At 38.7% G+C, this 16,948-nt stretch overlaps 1 protein-coding gene across 3 annotated transcripts in view; it reads left to right on the forward strand.

Annotated features, from left to right (window-relative positions):
- LOC150076551 (ubiquitin-protein ligase E3B) overlaps positions 1–16,948 on the forward strand; it is a 711,739-nt gene that overhangs the window by 473,403 nt on the left and 221,388 nt on the right. For all 3 annotated transcript variants that reach the window (XM_090387665.1, XM_090387666.1, XM_090387667.1), the window contains one exon: positions 12,123–12,237. In XM_090387665.1, the coding sequence (XP_090243791.1) occupies positions 12,123–12,237 (115 nt within the window). The remainder of the gene's footprint in view (positions 1–12,122; positions 12,238–16,948) is intronic.

Genomic DNA, 16,948 nt, shown 5'->3' on the forward strand with positions numbered 1-16,948 from the left:
TTGGTATGTAAAGCCTAGTAGCTTCCAAGATAAGTTCTTTGAATGCTTCCCATTTTGAATTTGCTGTTGGTAACATCATCAGTTGGTCCCACTGTATAGAATTTAAATACTGTCTCAGTCCATCGTAGTCGCCTTTACGGAAGCAATAACCATTCCCTTTACCCCTAATGGTAGTTACCTCTTTGAGTAAATCCCACTTCAGCACACTGTGATCACTGCCACCTAGTGGTTCATTTATCTGCAGATTCTTAATGCATGAAGAATCACTGCTGATAATCAAATCAAGAGTATTACTCCCTCTAGTTGCCTCCCGAACATGCTGATGTAGAAAACAATCATCCAATAAATCCACAAAAGCCTTGCTAGTGTGTGTGTAACCAGCCCCCAAAATCCAGTCAATATCTGGGAAATTAAAATCTCCCATTATAAGACACTCTGATTTACTGGCCCACTCTATTTCCCTGTACAGTTCCTTATTATACTCATCAGAGTCATTAGGCCTATAGCACACTCCTACTCTCAATTTTGATCTCCCAATGTTTATGTCACACCAAACTGACTCCACACTGCACTGTCCAGCGATGTCGACTGGCTTCACTTCCTTGGTTTTTATGTGTTTCTTAACTAATAGCATAACACCTCCCCCCTTCCTATCCTGTCTATCCTTTCTGTAGACGTTGTACTCCCCAAATTGCAGTTCCGCATCCCTTATATCTGTGTGACACCACGTCTCTGATATCCCAACAAATCTGCCTTCGATATTTTGAGCAATACCTCAAATTCATCAAATTTATTTACTAAACTCCTAGCATTGGTGTACACGCAAGTATACCTCCACCTGTTTCTATTCTTAGCTACCCTAACACAACCCATGTGTTTACTTGTACCGCAATCTCTCCCAGCAGTCTCTGAAATACCATGCATCTTGTTTTTCAGGCTTCTGCTCATTCTAATAGAAGCAGTGCAAGAATCTCTTTCACCTCTGCCAGTGGCTACTGTCAATCTATTGGTCTTTGTCTCCCCCCAAGCTAGCAGTTTTCCGACCCACCTAACACTGCCTCGATAGCATCAGCAAATATTCTTGCACCCTTTCTATTTAAGTGTATCCCATCCCTGTGGAAGCAGTCTCTCCTGTTAACAAGTACAGTCCAGGCTGAAAAAAATTCTACCCCTTGAGCCTTGCACAATCTTTCCAGGGCCGAATTGATCGACAAGGCTCTCATCATATACTCCCTCCTATCGTGTCTGGGCAGAATTGCAGACACTTTCAAATTCAACCCTAATTCTCGGCTTTTGTTCAACAGTGACCTGTACTTGTTAAGTAATTCTGCCGGTCTCCTACTCTTAATATTATTAGTGCCAACGTGTACAACTATATCACCTTTTGTGCCCTTAAAAGATGATATTCGCTCTACAACGTCATCAACCTTTGCCCCTGGCAGACATACCCTGGTCCTGTTCCACCTATCTTTTTTACAAAGCATGTTCCCCGTTTCCCTGACAATAGAGTCACCAACAACTACTAGTTCTGTCGGGACCAGCGCATTCTGCCTTGGGGGTTGTCTCTGTGTCACGCGATGCCCAAGTGCAAGCTCTGGCGTTGATGTGGGCAGCTGAGAGCTTGATGGGCCCCTCAATTTAGTTTCTTCGAGGGCATCCACCCTGTCCTTCAAGCTCTCATATAGGCCCATAAGAACGCCGAGTTGTTGCCTGATATCGATACACTCCTTGCATCGCGCACACACAAAGACATCCGCCTTGGCAGTATCATGTCCCATACCCGATTGCTCTGCAAACATCAAGCAAACAGTGCATTTTATAAGGCTGTGAGTCAGAGGACAACTGCCCCCCTCAGTTCTGCTCTGAGCCACAGCACTTCCATTAGCTTGAGCCTTTTGCTTTGCTGCTCTGGTCTGAGTCATGATTCTATTAATTTATTAATTAATTATGTTATTAATTATATTACGTTTGTAATCTAAGTCGTTATATGTATTTATTTAAACGTACAATTTAACTGCTAACGAAGTTCAACTAACGCTATCTAGTACGGTATATAACCTACGGTATATCTAGTTCGGTATATAACCTACGGTATATCTAGTACGGTATCACAATGGCGGGAAAGTTACTAACGGTAGTTACGAACACGTGGAAACCCTTACCGATACTTTTACAAGGCCGAGTAAAGAATAAATACACCAAATTAATCAAAAAATCACAAAATAATGTTATACTACTAAATTTAAATCAAAGTTTTAGAAAAACAATAATTTCAAATCAATAAATAAGAAAAATCCACTTAGCGGCTTGGAACACGACCATCACTAGTAGCCTCGTCAGCAGAATCAAGCTTGTACCTTGTATCTTTAGCTTGTACCTCTTAGAAATCTTGAGTATTAGTCTTGACACCCTTGGTGATGTACTTTTGAATTCCAAAATGTTGTTTTTAAAATCTTTATGGACCAGAAACCCAACTCCACCTTCACTCCTTTCACTGTTTCCATTGGTGTACAGCAGATTTCCACTTGATAAACTTATAAGTGATTCATTTCTTCTTCTTGTTTCAGCCAAACCGATGATATTCCAATTCACATTTTTCTCTCTATGCTGCATAAGCTTTTTTTTTTTTTTTTATGAAAACCCCAAACACGAAAGGTAACAAAACCTATAGTACTTAGTACCGTGCATGGGTTGAAGGAGAAATATGGGGGGAGGGGGATACCGGAAACTTTGCTCTAGAGACTAAACATGGGTTTCACCACTTCAAGCCTCCAATAAGCAAAGTGGTGGTATTTCACCGGTCGATGAAAGTCATCTACCACCTTGCATAAGCTTGCTTTCTTCCATCATATGACTCTACTAATGCTAATGCCTAATAATTTATATGCATTCCCATGAATTTTTCTTCTCTGCCATGAGCCTTATTATTTCCTCTGACATCCATTTAAGCCTATATCATGAACAGTATTTCTTAGTTGGTATGAAAAGCCTAATAACTTCCAAGATTGCAAGCCTCCTTGCAAGCCTCCCACTTAGAATTTGCTGTTGTTGACATCATCAGTTGATCCTACTGTATAGAATTTAAAAACTGAAACCACTGTAGTCATGTTTACAAAAACAAAAACCCTTTTACCCTTGATGGTTGTGAAATCTTTAAGTAAATCCCATGTTAGTAAACTGTGGTTACTGCCACCTAGCAGTTCCTTTATCTGCAGATTCTTAATGCATAAATAATCTCTTCTTATTATCAGATCAAGAGGATTACTCGCTGTGGTTTCCTCTCGAACATGCTGCTGTAGGAAACATTTATCCAATAAATCCAGTCTTTCTAGTGTGCAAGTGACCAATACACAATTTCTATTCCTTGTCTGAGAAGTTAAAATATTTCATAAGACAATTTGATGTACTGGATTGCTCTGTTTCTCTGTACAATTGTTCGTTATACTTTGATAGCATCAGAGGTTTTAGGCCTATAACACACACATTTACCATCATTTTTGCTTTCCCAATGCTTAGTCACACCAAACTGACTGAACATTGCACTGTCCACCCATGTCAACTGGATGCACTGCCTTAGATTTTATGCGTTTCTTAACTAACAACATAACCACTCCTCCCTTCCTATCCTGTCTATCTTTTCTGTACAAATTGCACTCCCCAAATTCAAATTCTGCTTCTTTATTTCTGTGTGACATCACGTCTCTGATATCCTAACAATATCCGCCTTTGATGTCTTGACCTCAAGTTCATCAAATTTATTTACTATATTCCTAGCATTGGTCTAAGCGCACCTGTTCATACTTTTTTTTTATATCATATGATGTGAGCAATACACGAGGGAACCAGTTTTTTCCTGCTTCCTTCATTTATCATGGCCGTGAGGTTCAATCGAAGAGTACGGCACCATCATAATATCCAAGCCTGAGGCGGGATTCGAACCTGCAACTTTTGGGTTGCGAGGCAGGCACTTTACCCACCCAGGTAGCCCGGTCGCCGTTCATACTCTTAGTTACCCTAACACAGTCCATGTATTTACTTGTTCCATGATAACTTCCAGCAGTCATTGAAATCCCCAGCACTTTGTTTTCCAGATTCTGCTTATTCCAGTAGAAGCAGTATAAGGATTATTTTCAACACTTCCTGCTGCTACTGTTAGTATATTAATCTGTGAATCCCTCCGATCTAGCAGTTTTCCCACCCACCTAACACTGTGCTTTGATAGCATCAGCAAATATTGTTGCACCCCTTCTATTTATGTGTATGCCATCTCTGTAGAAACAATCTCTCCTGTTGGCAAGCATGGACCACGCTCAGAAAAATTCTACCGCAGTGGCCTGTCATATTCCTCAGTCACTATTATGTATATAAACTGTTCACTTTGATATATAGCTGCCTCCGTAGCCTGGTGGGCAGGAGCAGCAGTGCGTAGCACACGCTTCTTGATTAGACCGGGGTTCGAGCCCGTGACCACCAAATACGGTGGATGCAGAAAGGTCGGGGAATGACCACCGCATGTCCCTGGAGCAATATGGCTTTAGTTGCTAATGCTCCTAAAAAAAAAATAATAAATAACAACAACAACTTTGATATATGTGAACATTTCTGACTTGGATTTTAAAATATTTTTGTGTACTTTAATTAGGCTTTACATAATAGTGACTGAGGAATATCAATCTACATAGTTTTTAAACCATAATAACTCTGCTATTTGGTCTTCTGCTAATTAATTTTTCCTACATTCATTCTATATGCTCCTATTTTCGAAGCTCGAACCCTTGACAGCCATTTTATTACTTTTTGATCTACTGGACTTGACACTACAATAAACCCCCACTGTTCATGGTATCTGTATTTGTGTATTCGTGGTCGCTGATTTAATATAAAATGAAGCCTAATAATATATGAATTTTAAAGCACCGTGAACATTTTCCACCATAAAAAACATGGGCGTGGCTAAAATCATCTTGCGCAGTCCAAACAGCGCTCAGTGGGTGGGGGTGAGAAGGGTAACAAAATTGCAAGCATGGATGTTTCCCCGCTAATCCTTGTTCAGTATGTGTAATGCACTTGTCATGGAAGGCTTCATTGTTTTCTTTTAATTGATATGCTTAAAAATTGAAAAATCTACCGTTTTGCTCTGTGTTAGTGTAAAAACAGACTTTTTCGAGTGCGTTAACGGTTAAAAGAAAGTGACTTTATTGTGGACAAGTTCTTTTCTAACCCCTACAAAAATATGGCTACAAATAACAAGGGAATTGTGAAAAGATTAAAGAAGGCGATGACATTAGCGAGTAAAATTGAGTTTGACAAAATTTCTAATGGTGAAAGTGTCTCGTCAGTGGCGAAACGTGCTAATTGCTTTAAAAATTTGCTCTGTAACTCGTGATGTTAAATTAGAAAAAAGGAAAATGCTTTAAAGCTGTGGATAGAAGACTGAACTCATAATAAAATTGTTAAGTTCACTCATTAGCATTTTTAGCATTAGCATTAGCAGAGGCATATGATGCAAGAAAGCAAGCTTATTCAGCATCAGCCAAAAAAAAACAAAAAAAAAAAACCCACTCCCATTTCACCCCTCCGTTCGTTCGAAATACCTGTCCAGTTGAGCTTTAAATTTGTTTAGGCTATCAACTTCAACAACCAGTGATGGAAGTCGGTTCCACCAACCAACCACCCGCTGGCCAAAGGCAAATTTCCGCACATCTATCCGACATCCGTCCTTCCTCAATTTGAATTTATGCCCTCTGAGGTGATTATTCTGAGAAAGATGAAGAATCCCATTGGCATTGAGCATGCTCAAACCATTCAAAGCCTTATACACCTCTATCAGATCACCTCGCCGGTGCCTAGTCTCCAGACTCTGTAATTTGCAAAACTTAAGCCTTTCTTCGTAAGAGCAACCCTTTGTTCCATTTACTAATCTTGTTGCCCTTCTCTGTACCCGTTCCAGCAGCTCTACATCCTTCTTGAAATGAGGCCTCCAGACCTGTATACAGTACTCAAGATGTGGCCTTACCATTGCCTTATACAAGGGAATAATCACCTCCTTATCCCTGCTAGAAAAATTCCTCTTTATCATTGACAAGACACCATGAGCTACTCTTGCAGCTCGTCTGCACTGCTCAGAGAACTTCATATCTGCCTGCACAATTACCCCCAGGTCCTTTTCATTCTCCACCACTGTCAGTGTAGTACCGCAGAGTTGATACGTTGATCTGGGGTTACTGTTTCCCATATGCAGCACTTTACATTTGTCGATGTTAAACCTCATTTGCCACCTCTCAGCCCATCTGTTCAACCTGTCCAGATCCTGTTGCAGCAGCATAGCGTCAGTATTGTCCTTAACGACCCTGCCAACCTTTGTATCATCTGCAAACTTGGACATTAAACTTGATATCCCATCATCAATATCATTCATAAACACCGAAAACAACAACGGACCCAACACTGAACCTTGAGGAACTCCACTAATAACATTAGTCCACGTTGAGCAGTGTCCATTGATTACCACTCTCTGTCTTCTGCCACTCAACCATCCCCTTATCCATAGCAGCAATTTGCCTCCAATGCCACACTGCTCCAATTTGTGCAGCAGTCTTCCATGTGCAACAGTATCAAAAGCCTTTCTAAGATCCAAATATATAATATCAAAGTTATTCCCTGCATCCAGTTCTTTTGTGACTACATCATAGTATCCAATCAAATTGGTCAGGCAAGACCTGCCCTTAACAAAACCATGCTGCGTCTGAGCTATAACTGAATTCTTGTCTAGATGATCCTGCAGTGCTTCTTTAACCAGTGCCTCCATTAATTTACCTGGAACAGAAGTTAAACTAACAGGTCTATAATTACTTGTGTCAGCCTTTGAACCTCCTTTGTGAATTGGGGTCACATTTGCACATCTCCAGTCCATAGGTACCTCCCCTGAGTCCAAGGAAGCTCTCATAATTATGGCTAAGGGTTTGCTTACTTCCTTTGCTGCCTCCTTTAATATAACTGGATAGATCCCATCCACCCCAGGTGCCTTTTTTATGTTTATCCTCAACAATCTCTCCTCCACTTTCCTCTCAGTTATTACAAAATCATCCAGCTCACTGCCAATGTTTACTTTACCTACATCATTCTCCTTCCTGAATAACTCCTCATGCGTGAATGTAGATGCAAAATACTCGTTTAGATTGTTAGCCACCTGAGCAGGATCCTCAACTGTTGAACCATCAATATCCAGTGGACCAATCTGATTCATCCCTTTCCTTTTCGAGTTCAAGTATGTAAAGAACTCTTTTCTGTTTTTCTTTGCATCCTTTGCCAAGGATTTTTCGTAGTCTGCCTTTGCCTGCCTAATCTCCTTTGTGACTTGGTTACAGACCAACTTATATCTATCATAGGCTTCCATGTCACCCATTAATTTGTATGTATCCCATGCATTTTTCTTCTCTGCCACATGTCTCATTAGTTCATCTGACAACCATTTAGGCCTAAACCTTGAACAATATTTCTTAGTTGGTATGTAAAGCCTGGTAGCCTCCAAGATTAGTTCCTTGAATGCTTCCCATTTTGAGTTTGCTGTTGGTAACATCATCAGTTGGTCCCACTGTATAGAATTTAAATACTGTCTCAGACCATCATAGTCGCCTTTACGAAAACAAAAACCCTTCCCTTTACCTCTGATGGTAGTTACCTCCTTGAGTAAATCCCACTTCAACACACTGTGATCACTGCCACCCAGTGGTTCATTTATCTGCAGGTTCTTAATGCATGAAGAATCACTACTGATAATCAGATCAAGAGTATTGCTCCCTCTTGTTGCCTCACGAACATGCTGATGTAGAAAACAATCATCCAATAAATCCACAAAAGCCTTGCTAGTGTGCGAGTGACCAACCCACAAATTCCAGTCAATATCTGGGAAATTAAAGTCCCCCATTATAAGACTCTCTGATTTACTGGCCCACTCTATTTCCCTGTACAATATCTTATTATACTCATCAGAGTCATTAGGCCTATAGCACACTCCTACTCTCAATTTTGATTTCCCTATGCTTATGTCACACCAAACTGACTCGACGCTGCCCTGTCCATCGATGTCGACTGGCTTCACTTCCTTGGACTTTATGTGTTTCTTAATTAATAGCATGACCCCTCCTCCCCTCCTGTCCTGTCTATCCTTTCTATACACATTGTATTCCCCAAATTCCAGTTCCGCATTACTTATATCTGTGTGACACCACGTCTCTGATATCCCAACAATATCTGCCTTTGATGTTTTGAGCAATACCTCAAATTCATCAAATTTATTTACCAAACTCCTAGCATTGGTGTACACGCAGGTATACATGCACCTGTTTCTATTCTTAGCTACCCTAACACAACCCATGTGTTTACTTGTACCGCAATGACTACCAGCAGTCTCTGAAATATCCTGCATCCTGTTTTTCAGACTTCTGCTCATTTCAATAGAAGCAGTGCAAGAATCACTTCCACCTCTGCCACTGGCTACTGTTAATCTATTAGTCCTTGTATCCCCCCCAACTAGCAGTTTTCCGACCCACCTAACACTGCCTCGACAGCATCAGCAAAAATTCTTGCACCCTTTCTATTTAAGTGTATCCCATCCCTGTAGAAGCAATCTCTCCTGTTAACAAGTACAGTCCAGGCTGAAAAAAATTCTACCCCTTGAGCCTTGCACAATCCCTCCAGGGCCGAATTGATCGACAAGGCTCTCATCATATACTCCCTCCTATCGTGTCTGGGCAGAATTGCAGACACTTTCAAGTTCAACCCTAATTCACGGCTTTTTTTCAACAGTGACCTGTACTTGCTAAGTAATTCCGCCGGTCTCCTACTCTTAATATCATTAGTGCCAACGTGTACAACTATATCACCTTTTGTGCCCTTAAAAGATGATATCCGCTCTACAACGTCATCAACCTTTGCCCCTGGCAGACATACCCTGGTCCTATTCCACCTATCCTTTTTACAAAGGATGTTCCCCGTTTCCCTGACAATAGAGTCACCAACAACTACTAGTTCCTGTGGGACCAGCGCATTCTGCCTAGGGGGCTGCTTCTGTGTTGCCTGATGACCAAGTGCAAGCTCTGGCGTTGATGTGGGCAGCTCATAATTCGTGAAAAGGCAAAACACCTTTATTCAACACTTTAGCGAAACTGGTGATAGCACTGCTGGGATAAGTTTTTTTTAGCTAGCAAAGGCTGGTTTGAAAGATTTGTTTGAAATTTCTAATAAATATTACATTTAATATTAAATTGTTTCTTATTTTCATTTTGATGCCTTATTCTTGTATTTCACTATACTGTCTATGTTTGTCTCTGTACATAGTCATATTATGTAGGTACGTATAATACATACATAGACAAAATTTTAGGCGAATTTTTCTTATATATTTCATACTTTGGAATGGAACCCTTTTATTACTATTGGAGCCATAACTCAATATTCGCGGCATTTCTCAGGAACGTAACCCCTGTGAATTATTCCAAATATGAATGGATAGCTATCCATTTACACTATATAATTTCTGCTATATATTTTCCGCTCTGTATATACTTGCTCCTCGCCAATGTTGCACTTATTTTATAAAAAAACAACTATAGAGGTCACTAACTCTACCTTCCTATTACAGCTTTCTCTCAAGTCCATTTTCTCACTATAAATTATTATGAGCTGCAAGCGCATACTCTAAAGTGTTACTGCCTTAGCTTCTTTTATTAATCCAACTTGATATTTTCTCACTATTATTTCTTGCCTCAACTTTTTGCTCTGCACTACTTGAAAATTCCAGGTATTGATTTTATACTCTATTTTTAAGCAACACTCTGCTTTCTCATAATGCTTACTTTATGCTTTCGGTTTTGTTTTTCGGCTCTTTTTATTTTTCAGTTTTTATTCTTGGTTCTCCATTTTTTGGCTTCCTACGATGCAAGCATTTGGTATAAGTCTTTTTCCTATTAACTCTTGCACAGTCAGGGTCCTTACTAAAAGGATGGGCTTTACGATCCCAGCTAGCTCACTTATTTTAATATCTTTTTCTTAACTTTTTATCTTTATACGTTCTGTTTCTACCTTTTCCCATTTGTAAAGCTGTTAGTGCAATACAAAGGGATACAAACGTTCCGGCTGTCCTTAGTTTCTTGCTATCTTTGCCTCCTTTTTATTTTCACTTTTATTCCTTCCCTACCTTCAATTCACTCCCTTGTCTTATACCACTTGCTTGCACTAAATTTTAAATCTTAAACTTTTTATACATATTCTCTTTAAATTATATATACATTCTCATTGACTTTATTCTAAATTTTGCTTATAACCACTTATTTTAATTTTATTACCACTATACTTCTTAATTCCCCTTAATTTTTTTGCTTTGAAGCATACACTGCGTTGGGACTACCTTGTCCATATTTTGTGAGAGTTGTACTACTTTACCCCTCTTTTGATCTCCCTCAGTTTTATTCTTAAATTTGCTTATCCTCCACAGGTATGGACAATATAGAAACACGGTCCTTGATACATGATTGGGTGTAGTCCCTTGATAAAGTACCTGATCATGTATCAATTTTTACTTTTAGCTAACAACAGATTTGAATTTTATATTTTCTTTACACCTCTTTTTGGATCAATAACAAAAATTACCCACCCATATCTCATGCTGGCTATCACTCCTTATTTTAATTTAATCATTTTTACTTAATTATTTTTTGCTTTACAGTTACCTTCTTTCTAATTGGCTTTTTAATTCGGCCTGTAATTTTGCTTGATTCATTATAAAAAATAGGATTTTTAAATTCTCTCCCTCTTTTTCATGCCTACAATACTTCGTTTTTCTGCTATCCTTCTATTAGTTATGGAATTTTGTGTAATTTATACTTCCATCTTCACATTTTTTAACAGACCTATTAATTCCACCTTGCATATATAAACTTTGTATCCTTTGCTTTGTGCACTCAGGTGCATTTGTCATATTTTTATTTTTATCTCTCCATTGCTACTTTTTAACCCAACATACTTATTATATATATATATGAAATAAGTATATTGGGCTAGCACACTTATATTCCCTCATCTTCATATTACTTCCTACTGTCCTAGTACCCTATATATTATTTCATGTGAGCCTTTAGTTTTATGAATGCAATATCAAGATGCTATTTTTCTGCTATAATTTGCTTTTTTCACATTATACAAAGTTCAGCGTCTATATTATACTACTTTGACAGTTTGTTTTCTCCACCATCCTGGGATGTACTGCTTCATTGTGTTTAATGCTGATCTTCCCATCACACTTGGCAATCTTTATCTCATATGACTTACTGCATTCCAATGCCTGAAGTCACTATAACATACTATTATATATTTATTCTGACAAGAGCCAGTATTCCTTTCTTCATTTCCAATGCAGCATGATGGTCTACGCCATACTGTCCACACTCCGACTTCAGCATGGTATGACAGTGAGTAGCATGTTTGACCCACTGTTGCAGCTCCTTATTTTATTAAATTTTACTTCGTGCATTTATTATTTTTTCCTACCTTTTTCTTTCTCTTCCTCTGTCTGGTCAGACATGAAATATACATCATCATTCTATTTATTTACTGCCACCCTTAACCTGGCTTCCGCATATGTTCTATCTATAACTTGGTTTCGTTGTATCTACCACATGCTACATATATTTCATGTTAGAAACAGAGGCCTTACTTCTTGCTGCATTTCCCTTGGCTATGATGGCTGACCCTTGAAGAAGATGTTAAAACCATCAAATTTGCATCATTAAGTACCTTCAATTTTTTTTATTTTTATTTTACAGGTACCTTTTGTTTTATTTCATAGGTTCAACTTCTGGTTTCATTAGACTACCTCCTCTCCCTTTACCACATTCCTTTATGGTCGTTGGGTTCTTTCTACTATATACAGTAGTAGCTCAGGTCTATAATTCTTCATGAATATCTATTCTAAACTTACCTGTAATCTCTATTACTATTATGTTATATCTGAATTACAATATATATATATATTGTAATTCAGAAAAAGTTGAAAGGTTTTTGTGTACGTGTGAGACTTTAACTGAAAATAATTGTACAAATTCCTTTTATTCCTTTTCTTATAGATTTGAAAACAGTGCACAGCAATCCACTGTTAACCTCTTCCCATACATTATTAATGCTACTGTATAAGAGAGATTGTCGGCGTAATTACACACCAGTTAATCATTGGCTGATCAAGTAAGTAATGTATCTCTGAATGACACTGCTGTTAATAGAATATTAATATATATGGGGATATACGCAAAATATTGTACCCTTTCAAAATTCAATGTCTTGTTAAGTATTTCTCCACATTTAATAGTTAAATGTGGAGAAATAATAGAATTTAATAGAATTGTATTTCCATGCCTCTTTTTATTAACTCATTTAAATAAATGTGTTAATAAAATGATAGTAAGGCTGTATCACCAAAAACTTAATTAGCTTTATATTTCATAGTTTTCTAAATAAATAAAATGTTTTGATTTCTCACTGAAAAAAATTCATCTAAATCTGTTATACCAAAGTCACTTTTATAATGTGGATGAGATTTTATAGTAAACAGATATTTTATGATAAATGGAAGGCTGATAATCCTTTTGAATTATCAGCTATTGTACGACAGTGAGTGGCATGTTTAACCCACTGTTGCAGCTCCTTATTTCATTTTATTAAATTTTACTTCGTGCATTTATTATTTTTTCCTACCTTTTCCTGTCTCTTCCTCTGTCTGGTCAGCCATGAAATATACATCATCATTCTATATATTTACTGCCACCCTTAACCTGGCTTCCACATATGTTCTATCTATAACTTGATTTCGTTATATCTATCACATGCTACGTATATTTCATGTTAGAAACAGAGGCCTTACTTCTTGTTGCATTTCCCTTGGCTATGATGGCTGACCCTTGAAGAAGATGTTAAAACCATCAAATTTGCATCATTAAGTACCTTAATCAAAGGCATCCCCCCCCCCTTCTAAATCTTGCTTAATAATTCTTGCTTTATTTGATTGCCCTTCTCCCAGTCTTTCAACACGGTTATTATGAAGTATCTTAGCTTAGCATGCTGAAAGCAGTTTGCATTTAAAGTGAATTGAAAAAATACCAACACAGAAAGATAGTAAACATCCTCAATTTTTTATATATAGTTGGCAGTTGTGTCCAGGACTTTTTTTTATCATAAAAATGGAAGAATTCACCATTGGAGAGAATTCGCAGGTTTGGTTTCAGGAAACCAAACTGCAGTGCAAGTTTTGTCCTTGTGAAAATGGAAATACTCACAGTAGACCCACAATATATGAACACAGAAATTTTGTTTGTACAGGACATTTTTCAAGAAAACAGTCCACTTGTTTTGTTACCCAAGTCAGCTGAATGTGAGCCAGTGAGTAAGGGGGAGATGAATGTTTTTAGAAGTTTGTAGAAATTAACGAGGTGTGCAACATGTAAACTGGGTGCTTTACAATCGACTTTTGGAAAATTGCACAGAAATCAAAGAAAACTTACTAATATCAGTGGCTAAAAGTAGCCATTGAAAAAAGACAAAGGTCAACAAATAATATTGTACATGGACTGTTTGGCAAAGGCTTTAAGATGAAAATAATCATCTAAGAGTTAATGACTTTTATTGACTCATTTTTATTGACTTTTACACCTTTATTGACTAATGCACTTTTATTGACTATTAACACCTTTATTGACTAATGCACTTCTCAATTCACTGGCAATGTCAGCAGTAAAAATTTTCTTGTGTAGAGAACAGAAAGCTCACATAATGGCCACATGACTACTTATATAATTTTTTCTTCATTTTGTGCTATTCTTGAATTCAGTTTGTTCTCTGCATTGGCATAATAGAAAACAATGATGAACCTGGACAATTGATTTTCCAGAAAGATGGTGTACCTCCCCAATATATAAGAGAAAGTCAGAGTCGCGTGGATCAGCACCACTCAGCCATGTAAGCCCATGGAAGCAGCCCAAATGAAATTTCTTAGACCACTATCGGTATTAATGAGACTAGATCACCAAAGAAACACATATAAGAGAAAGACTAAACACCTCCAACTTAAACACAATCTAAAAAAAAAGTGCAAAATCTGAAATGTTTACAGACTATCTGGAACAGGACATGATCTAGCCAAGGAGGATGTCTTTGTGTGTGCTGGGTGCAAGGAGTGTGAAGAAATTAGGTGTCAACTCAGGGTTCTGATGGTTGTCCATGACAGTTTGAAGTGTAGGGTAGATGCCCTCGAAGAAATTGAAATGGGGACCCCATCAAGCTCTCAGCTGCCCAACTGAACACCAGAGCTCACTCTTGTGCATCAGGCAACACAGCGGAAATCTCTAAGGCAGCATGCGCTAATCCTGAAATGGATTAGCAGTCTCTCCTGATAACAGGAGAGACTGCTTCTACAGGGATGGGATACACTTAAATAGAAAGGGTGCAAGAATGTTTGCTGATGCTATCGAGGCAGTGTTAGGTGGGTCGGAAAACTGCTAGATTGGGGGGATACAAGGACTAATAGATTAACAGTAGCCACTGGCAGAGGAGAAAGTGATTCTTGCACTGCTTCTATTGGAATGAGCAGCAGCCTGGAAAATAAGACGCAGGATATTTCAGAGACTGCTGGGAATCATGGGGGTACAAGTAAACACATGGGTCGTGTTAGGGTAGCTAAGAATAGAAACAGGTGCATGTATACTTGCGTGTACACCAATGCTAGGAGTTTAGTAAATAAATTTGATGAATTTGAGGTATTGCTCAAAACATCAAAGGCAGATATTTTTGGGATTTCAGAGGCGTGGTGTCACACAGATATAAGGAATGCAGAACTGGATTTGGGGAATACAACTTCTACAGAAAAGATAGACAGGATAGGAAGGGAGGAGGTGTTATGCTATTAGTTAAGAAACACATAAAAACCAAGGAAGTGAAGCCAGTCGACATCGCTGGACAGTGCAGTGTGGAGTCAGTTTGTTGTGACATAAACATTGGGAGATCAAAATTGAGAGTAGGAGTGTGCTACAGGCTTAATGACTCTGATGAGTATAATAAGAAACTGTACAGAGAAATGGAGTGGGCCAGTAAATCAGAGAGTCTTATAATGGGGGATTTTAATTTCCCAGATATTAACTGGAATTTGGGGGCTGGTCACTCACACACTAGCAAGACTTTTGGGGATTTATTGGATGATTGTTTTCTACATCAGCATGTTCGGGAGGCAATTAGAGGGAGTAATACTCTTGATTTGATTATCAGTAGTGATTCTTCATGCATTAAGAATCTGCAGATAAATGAACCACTAGGTGGCAGTGATCACAGTGTTCTGAAGTGGGAGTTACTCAAAGAGGTAACTACCATTAGGGGTAAAGGGAAGGGGTATTGCTTTCGTAAAGGCGACTACGATGGACTGAGACAGTATTTAAATTCTATACAGTGGGATCAAATGATGATGTTACCAACAGCAAACTCAAAATGGGAAGCATTCAAAGAACTTATCTTGCAAGCTACTAGGCTTTATATACCAACTAAGAAATATTGTTCAAGGTTTAGGCCTAAATGGATGTCAGATGAACTAATGAGGCAAATGGCAGAGAAGAAAAATGCATGGAATACATACAAATTAACACGTGACACAGAAGCCTATGATAGATACAAGTTGATCTGTAACCAAGTTACAAAGGAGGTTAGGCAGGTGAAGGCAGATTACGAGAGATCCTTGGCAAGGGATGCGAAGAAAAACAGCAAAGAGTTCTTTACTTATGTAAACTCTAGAAGGAAGGGGATGAATCAGATTGGTCCACTTGATATCGATGGGTCAACTGTTGATGATACTGCTCAGGTAGCTAACAAACTAAATGAATATTTTGCATCGACATTCACACATGAGGAGTTATTCAGCGAGGGGAATGCCAGAGGTGTATTCAACTCTAGCAGTAAGCTAGAGAATCTTGTAATAACTGAAAGTAAAGTGGAGGAGAAATTGTTGAAGATAAACACAAGAAAGGCACATGGGGTGGATCGGATCTATCCAGTTATATTAAAGGAGGCAGCAAAGGAAGTAAGCAAACCCTTAGCCATAATTATGAGAGCTTCCTTGGACTCAGGGGAGGTACCCATGGACTGGAGATGTGCAAATGTGACCCCAATTCACAAAGGAGGATGAAAGGCTGACATAAGTAATTATAGACCTGTGAGTTTAACTTCTGTTCCCGGAAAATTAATGGAGGCACTGGTTAAAGAAGCACTGCAGGATCATGTAGACAAGACTTCAGTTATAGCTTGGACACAGCATGGTTTTGTTAAGGGGAAGTCTTGTGTGACCAATTTGATTGGATACTATGATGCAGTCACAAAAGAACTGGATGCAGGGAATAACTTTGATATTATATACTTGGATCTTAAAAAGGCTTTTGATACCGTTGCACATGGAAGACTGCTGCACAAATTGGAGCAGTGTGGCATTGGAGGCAAATTGCTGCTATGGATAAAGGGGTGGTTGAGGGGGAGAAGACAAAGAGTGGTAATGAATGGACACTGCTCATCGTGGACTAATGTTACTAGTGGAGTCCCTCAGGGTTCAGCATTGGGTCCTTTATTGTTTTCTGTATTTATAAATGATATTGATGATGGTATATTAAGCTTAATGTCCAAGTTTCCAGATGATACGAAGGTTGGCAGGGTTGTCAAGGACACTACTGACACTATGCTGCTGCAACAGGATCTGGAAAGGTTGAGCAGATGGGCTGAGAGGTGGCAAATGAAGTTTAACATTGACAAATGTAAAGTACTACATATGGGAAACAGCAACCCCAGAGCAACGTATCAACTCTGTGGTACTACACTGACAGTGGTAGAGAATGAAAGGGACCTGGGGGTGGTTGTGCAGGCAGATATGAAG

Source organism: Mastigoproctus giganteus, chromosome 13 (genome assembly GCF_048544385.1).
Source record: "Mastigoproctus giganteus isolate SK-2022 chromosome 13, ASM4854438v1, whole genome shotgun sequence".
Taxonomy (NCBI): domain Eukaryota; kingdom Metazoa; phylum Arthropoda; class Arachnida; order Uropygi; family Thelyphonidae; genus Mastigoproctus; species Mastigoproctus giganteus.